Source organism: Nannospalax galili, unplaced genomic scaffold, assembly GCF_000622305.1.
Source record: "Nannospalax galili isolate Female #2095 unplaced genomic scaffold, S.galili_v1.0 scaffold443, whole genome shotgun sequence".
In the NCBI taxonomy this organism is placed as follows: domain Eukaryota; kingdom Metazoa; phylum Chordata; class Mammalia; order Rodentia; family Spalacidae; genus Nannospalax; species Nannospalax galili.
In genome coordinates, this window is record NW_008352479.1 from 863,639 (window position 1) to 875,658 (window position 12,020).

The 12,020-nt window shown below is 45.6% G+C and overlaps 1 protein-coding gene across 3 annotated transcripts in view; it reads left to right on the plus strand.

Annotated features, from left to right (window-relative positions):
* Myrip (myosin VIIA and Rab interacting protein) overlaps window positions 1-10,629 on the plus strand; it is a 362,410-nt gene extending 351,781 nt beyond the window's left edge. For all 3 annotated transcript variants that reach the window (XM_008849427.2, XM_008849430.2, XM_029554258.1), the window contains 4 exons: window positions 2,223-2,327; window positions 2,433-2,493; window positions 5,249-5,367; window positions 8,898-10,629. In XM_008849427.2, coding sequence (XP_008847649.1) covers window positions 2,223-2,327; window positions 2,433-2,493; window positions 5,249-5,367; window positions 8,898-8,930 — 318 coding nt within the window. In that variant the 3' untranslated portion in view covers window positions 8,931-10,629. The remainder of the gene's footprint in view (window positions 1-2,222; window positions 2,328-2,432; window positions 2,494-5,248; window positions 5,368-8,897) is intronic.
* Window positions 10,630-12,020: the final 1,391 nt, after the last annotated feature.

The following is a 12,020-nucleotide window of genomic DNA, read 5'->3' on the forward strand; positions in this document are numbered from 1 at the left end:
TGGAGGGAACTGATGGCTTCAGATCAGCTATTCAGGGGTACCCACAGAAGCCCAATTCAGGTTCCAGTCAGGTACACTCAGGCTTCCTTCACTAGGTGGTTGCAGGATCCAGGGTCTCTCAGGCAGTCCTGTGCGTTGTCAACCCTATGTCATAGGGAGGCCAGAAGGGGGCCAGAACTCGGCACTCTCTGGCAGTCTGCTTAGATCCTAGCCTTAGCCTACTAAAGGCAGATCTGCCCTGGGGCCTTGGGAGGGGCCTCACAAAATCCCAGGTAGGGGGATGGTATGGTGCCATTAGGGGAAGCTCACCACCACGTGGAGGCAGGATCCGGGGGCTGTCAGGCTGTCCCCTGGGTTCTCAGTCCTTCTGGAAGTTGAAGGCCCAGGGGAGGCCAGAACTCCACACTCTGGCAGTCTGCTAAGCTCCTAGCCGCTACCCCAATGGAGGTCCGAACCCACCCTCTCAGGCTGTCTACTAGGATCTCAGCCTTAGCCTACCTCAAACCATTCTTTTATAAAGGACCCATTATAGCCAGGCTTGGTGATGCCTGTCTGTAAACCCAGCAGTTTAGGGAGGTGGAGGCATAAGGAACAGGAGTTTAAAGTCATGTTTGGCTGCGTAGCAAATTCTAGGCCAACCTAGGACACATGAGACACTGTCTCAATGAAAGAGAGAGGGCATAGGTTTTGCTACCTTTAGAAACAGCAGGAGGTGACTCAGTCAGTATAAGCACTTTCTGTGCAAGCCTGACAACCTGAGTTTGATCCCTGGAACCCACACAATGGAAGAAGTCCCTGGAACCCACATAGTGGAAGAAGTGAACTGACTCCCACAAGCTGTCCTCTGACCACCACATGCCATACACACACTCACGCACACACTCACGCACGCACACAAATAAATAAATAAAGCAATGAACTTATTAAAAAGAAGAAAAGTTTATTTAGCTCACAGTTTTGAGGGTAAAGTCTGTCTGGAACCAGGCAGTTCCATTTGCTCAGTAATGAGCTCATGGTGAGTAGAATCCCAGGGTCAAGAGGAAAAGAGAGAGATCCCATGGTGCTTTGGTTTGGATATGGTTTAAACATTTGTGTGTTGGAAGCTTGGTGCCTGGGGGTGCGGAATGATATGAGAGGGCCTTTTAGGAGTGAGGCCTAGTGGGAGCTGCCCTTGGAAGGGATTAAGATAGTGCTCATGAAATTCTTGAGTTCATCCTCACAAGAGGGTTGTTATAAGTGTGAGCATGGAGCTGGAGAGATAGCTCCCTGGTTAAGAGCACTGACTGCTCTTTAAAGGACCTGAGCTTGGTTCCCAGCACCCACATGGCAGCTAACAATCATCTGTAATTCCAGTTCCAGGGGATCCAATGCCCTCTTCTGGCCTCTACAGGCATGACATTTATTACATCAATGTAGGTTTCCACCTCTTAAAGGTCCCACTACCTCCACAGCACCTCCTCAATGACGAAGGCTCTGGTCCCTTTGCAAGAGACAGAACTGCAAAAGATCTCCCTGGTCACTCTGACCTAGTCAGTCCTGGCCCAGCATTCCCATAGACTTCCATTTATACCTAGGCATACTTCAACAGGGCTGTTGACATGCTGAAGAGCTGTCAAACGAGAAACTTAAATATATAGATTTCTTGGCTTATCTTCTCCTTATAGCACTAGATAGACAAGTGCTTGGTGGAGTTGAGTTAATGAAAAGGCCAAGCATGGTGCCTAGTACCTGTAATCCCAGCACTTGGGAGGGAGACAGGAATATCAGAAGCTCAGGGTCATCTTCAGCTACATAGAGCATTCTAGGCCCACATGAGCTATGAGACACTGTCTCAAAAAGAAAAACTGAACTAAACAAATGAAAGTATGAATGAGTATGCATCAAAACAGATTTGTTCTTTATAAATTCATTACTTGGGTCTGAACAGATAGCTCAGTGTTTAAGAGCACTGGCTGTTCTTGCAGAGGACCTGGGTTCAGTTCTCAGCATGCACATGGCAGCTAACAACTGTCTGTAACTCCAGTTCTAGGAGATCCAGCACCTTCTTCTGCCCTACACAGGCATTGCACGACATGGTACAGTTACATACTTGTAAGCAAAACACTCATACACATAAAAAATAAAAATAATAAAGTATTTAAAAAATAAATTCATAACACTTTTAACAATGCTTTCCCTCTGTGTGTTTCTACCCGCCAATCCTGTGTTTCTATTGTACGAAGATTTCCGATATTGAGAGCCGGATTTCAGCCCTGACTGTTGCAGGCTTAAACATAGCTCCCTGCGTGCGTCTCACAAGAAGACGGGATCAGAAGCAAAGGAACCAGGTGTGTCTGTCTCTCTCTATCCATGTTGGAACACTGCATGATGACCAGGAAAGTTCCAGGTGTACAGTATCTACAGAGCTGTGCTGATGACTGTGTTATTTGTAGGTACAAACTATAGATACATCAAGGCAACAGAGGAGGAAACTGCCCGCTCCACCCGTGCAAGGTCTGTTTCAGTTAAAACACAAGCCTGAATCCCTGACCTAGAAAATGCAGAGACCTGAGTGTGAGGACCAGATCCAATGTGTTTGCCCAAGGATTGTTCTAATCTATCTTACTTGAGAATGTATGAAATGGCTTGTGTGGAAATTTGAGGGTGATGGTGTGAGTTAGTGTGCCTTTGTGAGTATGAGTGTGTGGGTTTGAAGATGTGAGGATGTGAGTGTGCATTCATGAGTTAGTGTATGCATGTATGATATATGAGAGAGTGTGAGGAATTGGGGCTGTGTGGTTGAGTGTGTATTTGCAGGTATAAAAGGTTGTGTGTCTGAGAGACAGTATGAGGTGAGTGTATGTGGCTCTGTGAATGTGTGAAGTTGTGTGTGAATTCATATGTATGTCCCTATGTGTGTACATGTATGAGTGTGTGGCTGTGTGAGTGTAGATGTGTGAGGATGTGTGGCATTGTCTTTGTGTGTGTGACAGAGTATGCATGTGGGGTTGTGTTTGTGAAAGTGTATATTGGTGTGGGTTACACATGTATGAGTGTGTATGAGAATGTGAATGTGTGCATGTATGAGTGCATGAGGATGTGTACGAGGGTGTGTGTCCTGGTTTGTTTCTTCATTGCTGTGACAAAACACTCTGACTACTACCAACTTGGGAAGGAAAGAGTTTATTTATCTTACATCTCCTGGGTCACAGTTCATCAGGGAGCCCAAGGTAGGAACTCATGGCAGGAACCTGGAGGCAGGAGCTGGAGCACAGGCCATGGAGGAACGCTGCTTACTGGCTTGCTCCCCTGGCCCCTGCTCAGCCTGCTTTCTTATGCAACACAGGCCCACCTGCCCAGGGGTGGCACCACCCACAGTGGGCTGGGCCCTCCCACATCACTCATCAAGAAGATGCCCTTCAGACATGGCCACAGGCCAGTCCAATAGAGGCAATTTCCCGATTGAGACTCCCTCAACCCAGGTGTGTCAAGTTGAAGTGGATGAAGATGTGTGTACATGTAAGGGTATGAGGGTATATGTGCATGCATGAGTGTATGAGAGTGTGAGTGTGTGCATGTATGAGAATATATAAGGGTATGTGTGCATGCATGAGGGTATGAGGGTGTGTGTGCATGCATAAATGTATGAGGGCATGAATGAGTGCATGCATGAGTGTATGAGGGCATGAGTGAGTGCATGCATGAGTGTATGAGGGCGTGAGTGAGTGCATGCATGAGTGTATGAGGGCGTGAGTGAGTGCATGCATGAGTGTATGAGGGCATGAATGAGTGCATGCATGAGTGTATGAGGGTGTTAGTGAGTGCATGCATGAGTGTATTGAGGGCGTGAGTGAGTGCATGCATGAGTGTATGAGGGCGTGAGTGAGTGCATGCATGAGTGTATGAGGGCGTGAGTGAGTGCATGCATGAGTGTATGAGGGCGTGAGTGAGTGCATGCATGAGTGTATGAGGGCGTGAGTGAGTGCATGCATGAGTGTATGAGGGCGTGAGTGAGTGCATGCATGAGTGTATGAGGGCGTGAGTGAGTGCATGCATGAGTGTATGAGGGCGTGAGTGAGTGCATGCATGAGTGTATGAGGGCGTGAGTGAGTGCATGCATGAGTGTATGAGGGCGTGAGTGAGTGCATGCATGAGTGTATGAGGGCGTGAGTGAGTGCATGCATGAGTGTATGAGGGCGTGAGTGAGTGCATGCATGAGTGTATGAGGGCGTGAGTGAGTGCATGCATGAGTGTATGAGGGCATGAATGAGTGCATGCATGAGTGTATGAGGGCGTGAGTGAGTGCATGCATGAGTGTATGAGGGCATGAATGAGTGCATGCATGAGTGTATGAGGGTGTGAGTGAGTGCGTGCATGAGTGTATGAGGGTGTGTGTCTGAGTATGAGGATGAATATAATGTCTAACTGTGTGCATGTGTGACAGTATGTGCATGAGTGTGTATATGATGGCGTGAATGTTACCGTGTATGTTAGTGTGTGCGTGAATATGAGTCTGTGCATGTGTCAGTGTGTTAGTGTGTGAATGGGTGGGTGAATGTGGGGTGAGATAAGTGTGTGTGCATTTGTGAGTGTGATTGTGTTGGTTTTAATGTGGCTTTGTGCAATTTTGTGCATGAATGTATGTCCTAATATGAGTGTGTATTCATGTGTGCTTGTGTGAGTCTGAGTTTGTAAATGTGAGTGTGTGTATGAGTGTGGAGGGTGTCTGAGTGTATTTGAGTTTGTGTATGAGTATAGTATGTGTCTCTCTCTGTCTGAATGCATACACATGTGTGGTTGTATATGACTGTTTTGTAAGAGTGTGTGAACATATGTGTTTTGTGTCTGAGCATATGTGAGTTTGAGTATGTGTAAGTATGTGAGAGTAGACACGAGAGCTAGGCTGGAGGCCAGTAAACCCTAGCAATCCTCCTGTATCCACCCACTACGGTACCAGATCCAGGCTTTTTACAGGGTGCTAGAACTCAACCCCAGGCCCTCCTCCTTGAGCAGCAAGCAAGCTTACCCATGAGCCATCTCTCCAGCTTGTCCTTATCTACCTTGACTTGGGACCCCTAAGAAGCAAATCTTGGAACAAGGATGAGTGTGTGGTTTGTGGGTGGATTCCAGGAAGCACTGGCCATAGAGGGGAAGGCAAGATAGTAGAGCTCAGGCACTTTGATTAGTAGGGTTTTGAGGAAAATGCAGCTGATTTCTCCTGACTGAAACATCTCCCCAGTCCCTAATGCTTCCTATGTTTCCTTTTTAGCTGAAAAACTTGAGGCATCTTCAGTGACCCCCATTAAAACATTTAACCGCAACTTCCTTCTCCAAGGCTCCTCCACAAACAGGCCTACAGAACGGACAAACAACACCAAGGATTTGATGGTAAAGTCATCTTCTTAACACCCATCCCTCACACGATGGTCCCTGCTTGATGGTAAAGCCATCATCTTAATGCCCATCTCTCATGCCATGATCCCTCCATTCTGTGGTCTTTCTTTCTGTATTACCCAAGAAGCATCCTTCTGGCCTTTTGTAGATTTAAGGGAAAGGTGACTGGGAGAGGTAAGTACCCCCTGCCTGACATCATTAACCTCTAATCTATGAGTTTATCATCTCAGCTCTGACATGTCTCCTTGTAGGAACCAGATTTGATAGACGAGAAACCCATGTGCTAGGTGTGTGTAGGTCTGGTTAAGGTGTAAGAAATTTTATTCTGGTTTTGACCTGTATTCTTTTGTAAATTCATGTTAACCATGAATGCCATTTTTCTACAGAGACAGCAGTAGACAATATTCACAGACTCTAGGGACCTCATAGAGCTAGATAATGAATTGTTTGCTTTAAAAATAGCATTTTCAGCTAAGTATGGTGGCTCGAGTCTGTAATCTCATCATTAGGGTGGCTAAGACAGAAGGATTGCTGCAAGTCTGAGGCCAGCCTGGTCTACACAGCAAACACCAACCAACTAATAATATCTGCATCAGAATTTCAGTGAATCCTCAATACTACTGGCACAGGAGGAGATGATCCAGCACAGCTGTGTCCACAACACCTGCCATGCTGGTGGCAGATAATGTGTGGGATGGCACGAGGGAAGGAGGAATACCCACCTGCTGCCTTTTAAGCATCTTTTTCCTGTCACTTCCTCTTCCTCCCTGTTCTTGTCCACACTGAGCACAGGTGATGTCATCATGTGGCACAGCCTTTGAACAGCACATTACTGTCTTGGGCACTGCACAGTACCAGAAATCTCCACTGCTTTTCCTTCACTGGTCAGCCATTACCCCTGACCTCTCAAAGTTTGATCAACTTGCTCCTGGCCATAACTCCAAAGAGCTAAAAAATATCTCACACTTAAGACAGACCAGTAGGGTCAGGAAAAAAAATAGATTATAAATAAGATAAATCACCTTCTATAGTGACAAAACATAGTCGGGTGGAGCTGTAGAGAAGACCCATAAGAAGATTGTTCAGTGGGTAAGGGGTGAGGCTTGTACTTGGTTTTGTTTTTAATATATATTTTATTGAATTTTTGTGCATTTCATACAATGCACCTTAATCATATTTAGACCTCCTCCCCTACCTGCATCCCTCCTAGCACTCCCACCGGATGTCATGCATTCTGTCATATATGTTTAAAGCCTATCGCAAGTTCATGTACCCGGATGTCCCTCATTGTAAGATCATCCACTGAAGCCTATTCAGCCTATCTAGCATCACTCCCTTAAAGAAAACCAACTCTCCCTCATCCAGCAGCAATCAGCTGCCAATAGTTCCTTGACTAAGGTTGGGGCTTGCTGCCCATTTCCCCCATTCTATGCTGGGTTTTTGTCTGGTTTGAGCTTGCATGGGTCTTGTGCATGCTGTTACCATTGCTGTAAGTTCATATAAGCAAGTTCCCAGAAGCCTGGAAAACTTTGTTTCCTTGTGGTCATCCACCACCCCAGCTCTTACAATCCCCTCTTCTGCAATGACCCCTGAGCCCTGGGTGGGTGAGGTTTAATACAGGAGTCCTCTCCAGGGACACGTACTCTGCAGTCTGTTGTTCTCTGCACTTTGGCCAGTGTGGCCTTCTGTGTGCATTGCCCTCTGTTGCATGAGGAAGCTTCACTGGTGAGAGTCGAGAGATGCATTAGTCTTCTCTCCTCCCCTTGTTCCACTGTGTTCTGTGAGCCTTGGGTGTTCCATTGAAGATGTGTCACTTAGGGCTGGGCATCTCACAGACATATATTCTCTATGTGTGACCAGTGTGGAATTCTGTAATTGTCTCCATCTGTTACAAAAAAAAAGCTTCTTTGTTGAGTGGTGACAGGAATACATGTTTGCAAATTTCATGATGGAGCTTGTACTTCAGAGTGATAGAAATGTATAGGAACTCTTTCTCATCACTATAAATAAATACTGGGCAGAAGAAACTTAAGGGAGGAGGGACTTATTTTATCTCAGTTTCACTGCAGAGAAGGTATAGTGGTTGGTACTCATAGTGACAGGAGTGTCTCCTGTCCAAGGTGGCGAGAGCCTGAAGTGGCATGCTCACATTTCAGCAGCCTTTAATCCAGCTCTTGAGAAGCAGAGGCAGGCAGAGTTCTGTGAGTCAAGGCCAGCCTGGTCGATACAGCAAAGTCCAGGCCAGCCAGGGCTATATAGTGAAATGCTGTCTCAAAAAAGTTAAAAAGAAAGAAAGCAAACAGAACTCAGGCCAGGCATGGGAGGGTAGTGTCTATAACCCTAAGGCCTACCTCCCCCATGGTGACCCACTGCCGCCTGCTGTACCACACCTCCTAAAGGTTCCACAGCCTCCTAAACAACACCACCAACTCGAAAACAGGCACATTTAAGCACATGATCCTGAAGGGACTTTGCACATTTGAACCATAACAAAACTAGATAGATGTAAGGCCTTGTGAACATACTAAATGCCCCTGGACTAATTTATGTTATATGATTTTACTTCAGTAAATTCTTCTTAGTGAAAGACAAAAATCAGGCACCTTAGGGTTGATGATACAGGTCAGTAGTAGGGCATTTACTTAGTATGGGAGAGGCCCTCATTTCAATCCCCAGGACCTCAAAAACAAATAAGTAAACGAATTACTTTAAAGTAACATAGAGGAGAGATGTCCAGCAGTTAAGTGCACATACTTCTCTTGTAAGAGGATCCAAGTTCAGTTCCCAGCACGCACACTGGATGGCTTATAACCCTCTGTAATGTAATTGCTCCAGGGAATCTAGTGTCCTCTTCTAGCTCTATGGGCACCTACACTCAAATGTACTTCCCCACCTACAAACACACACACACACACACACACACACACACACACACACGGTAATTTAAAATAAAAATAAATGGAAGAAAAGAAGTAACCTAGGTTAAAAATGAAAGCATGTGTGTAGGTACTAAACAAATAAAAAACAAATGAGGGGCAGAAATACTATTTTCAAAGTAGGATTCAAGGCAAGCAGCATTCAGAGCAAACACGACAGAAGAGTGTTCTGATTTGGATGGAAGGGAGTGTGGAGCCTGTCTTGATTTGGCACACAGTGGAAGAACAGTTTGCTGTGTTATGGTTGGCGACTTTAGAACTCCCTTATCAGCCTTTGGCAGACCAAGTGTCCCAGAAATTAATACCAATTAGTGAACTGAGTAGTTGATTATTGGGCTTTGATTAAGGTATGTAACTTCATACAGTACAGATAATTTGATTAAGGTATCTAACTTCATACAGTACAGATAATTTACTCTCTAAGATCCAGTGGGCCCTTGATAAACATTGATTTTTATCCCAAACTAAAAAGAAAACCTCAATAAATTCCAAAAGATAGAAAGTGGCAAACCATCTGCTGTGACCACTTTGCCAGACATAACAGTTTTCAGGGTAGCTGGTGACTGTGCTCCATCTCGCCTCACTCAGGAGCCTGCTCTGGAGTCAGCTGTGATGTACTAACACCACAGAATCCACAGCCAGTGACCCACTGCCTCCGGCCGTACACGACAGTGCCTTGACCCAACAGCCATGTGAGGATTTCCACTCGAGGAGAGGGCCTGGGGAGGCCACGGTGCACCGCTGCACGGGGCTGTCCTGATACCTCACCCAGAAAGCAGTCTCAGATATCAGCGCTGAGGTCTCGCCCACTCTCTGCCTTAGGCTCCCAGGGGAATCCGAGACTGAACACCTGGACGCTGGCTTCCAGCAGCAGAGCTCCACGTTCAAAAGATGCATGGTGTCCCTGTTTAATTTGCTACTGTGCACTGTGTTTATGATGTCTTTCTGTTTTCATCCCTTTGATTCAACTAGAACACCAGGTCAAGAGTTGGTTTAATGGAAAATTGTTGGAGGGGAAGGAAGGTGGGGGTCATTACCAGATGTTTCATCTTGCTTACTCACATCCCATAAGCACCTTAATCTTACAGATGCTAAGGGAAAGAGGGAAAATATCCTTTAATTGGGAATCACTCAACCACCACCTCCCCCACTAAGTTCCCATCCACCATATTGCCAGTCATCCCCATCACTTGCCAATCGCCAGCCACAGAGTGGAAAACTCTGATCCACCCATACCATACCCAGGTCTATCTGAAACCATATCTCATCCTGAACTTGGGGTTCTTGCATGGACTTACTGAGAGTGTCTTCATTCTCAGGGGGCGAGGCCTGAGGGAGGCTACCATCAGTCTAACTTTAGGGCACTGTTCAGGATCCACAGGACATGGCTTAGCCATGACCAATACTGAAATGAGATTTGGGTTAAATGAACTATTGAAAAATAGAACCGCAGGAGAAAATTTTTTCCATCCTCCAAAATTTATTTGCCAATGAATTTAGTGAAATAATAGCAAGAGGGTGAAAACCGTTAGGGTGAAAACCTTAGAGAAAATGTGAATCTAACAGACACAAGAGGTGACCCTTACTCCATGTTTGCAGTCTGGAATGCATGAGTGTTTAGAGTGTATTTATGCAGCAAATGGACTGAGACTCAGCTCTACTCATTGGGGACTAGCAACACATTTTTAATGTTGGCTCCTCAGGTTTTCTGAATCGGGGGTGGGGGGATAGGGGTATAGTTAGAAGGCAAAGGAGGGAGGTGATGGGAGCAGGAGGATGGGTGTCTCTTAGGTTCTGGCTCCCCTTTTCATCCTTCTAACCACCTTTCTGATAGGCATATAGAATCAATAACCAATAATGAAGGCCAAACCAGTGAACACATGGAAGCCACAGCTGTGAGCTAGTTGTAACCGGAAAGTCTCCTGAAAGCCCAGCTCTGTTTAAACCTCGGTGTCCTCTTACTGCTGTGTGCATTCCCAGAGTTGATTTAACTGCCTTCCTGTGCTGTGTGATGGCTCCCGATGGAGGTCTGCCTATCTTCCTATAATGCTCCTGCTGATGCCGTGTGCACGTGCGCGTGGGTGTGTGTGTGTGTGTGTGTGTGTGTGTGTGTGTGTGTGTGTTCCTATAGAAAGAACTCCTGGAAAATAAACTTTTGGCATTTTATCCTGTTGGTGTGGTTCAAATAAAAAGAAATTAAAAACACAACAACAAAAGATCAGACTTCCAAATAGAATGTTTTCTTTAAGAGGCATGAAACTATTGTTGTTACAGTGTTAAAATACTCAATTTTCTTTTGACAAAAACCTGTACTGTGTAAGCCTTGCAAAAACAAACAGAAGAAGAAAAAACCTGTTCTATGGCATTTGAATTTTTATAAGGGTTCCCTTGTGCCAAATAAGTACAAAGATTTAATTTACTATTAAAAAACCATATGCATATGTTATAGTTCCAGAAAATTATTTTGTCATCCAGTGATTTTGATCTTTAGTGTCAATATTTATATTTCGATTAATTTTTATAACTGAAAATATTTTGATGGTTTAAGAAAATGAGAAAAGGACAATATCTCCGAAGACATCTCAAAGTTGTGCTTTCTTCATGCCGTATGCACTTTGCCAAGAACACTGTCAAGAGAATGGCCAAGAAGTAAACTTCATTTATGAAAATAGTTTGTGTGTGTGTGATTTTCTTTTTTTACTTACTTTCATCAGTGGAGTCTAGGAATAAAATAGGAGGTAAAGGAGCCACATGGCTGGTGGTTGGAGGGGCCGTGATCCAAAGCCCTTTGTCCCCACCCTCCTTCCACTTATGCCACCCATGGCTCTGGTACATGCTTTTAATGCAGGGAGGTGGGCCCAGGGATATTTGAACAGAATCTAGAGACTCTGATATGTGTGTGTGTGTGCGCGCATGTGTGCATGTGCATGTGCGTGCACGCATATGTGCGCGTGCACGCGTGCAGATGGAGGCCAGAGATCAATGTCAGGTGCTTTGCTTAGTTGCTCACCACCTTATTTTTTGAGACAGGGTCTCACACTGAATCTGGAGTGCATTGATTGAGCTAGACTGGCTGGCCAGCAGGCTCCAGGGATCTGTCTGCTTGTCTCTGCCTCCCCTGTGCTTGGATTACAGGTGTGCAGTACCATACCCTACCTTTGTTCTTTTTTAAGTTGGGTGCAGGGGAGCCAAATCCAGATCCTCATGCTTGCACAAGTGCTTTTCTTGTGGATCCATCTCCCCAGCTCCCGTAGACAGTTTGACGAGAAGGGTTCTGCTCCTTGCTGATAGTAGCCAGAGACCAAGCATTCTGCTGGACACTCTGCATTGCAAGAGGCAACACCCACAGCAAAGAGCTGTCCAGCACAGAACGTCCATAATTTTGAGGCTAGGAACCATGAGTTGGTTAGAGCCTGGAGGTAAACCCAGACATCAGTGAAGAGGCCTGTGCCATCCTCCTTGGGAACCGTGCAGAGCCAGAAGTAACAACAGTCACTCTCCCATCTATTTACAGGCTCAGGAAGTTGTTGCATCCTGGTCTGCTCAGGACACTCAAGCCAGACACTGGCCCCTGTCAGCCACAGATAGGAAAAGAAATCCTGCACTAACCTAAAATAAACAAGTGTATGAAAATTTTCACACCCAACAGCCTGTGCACCTGCAGGCTGTCAAGTAGTGTTGTGGTACAGCTGTTTCCTCGATGTATTAGTT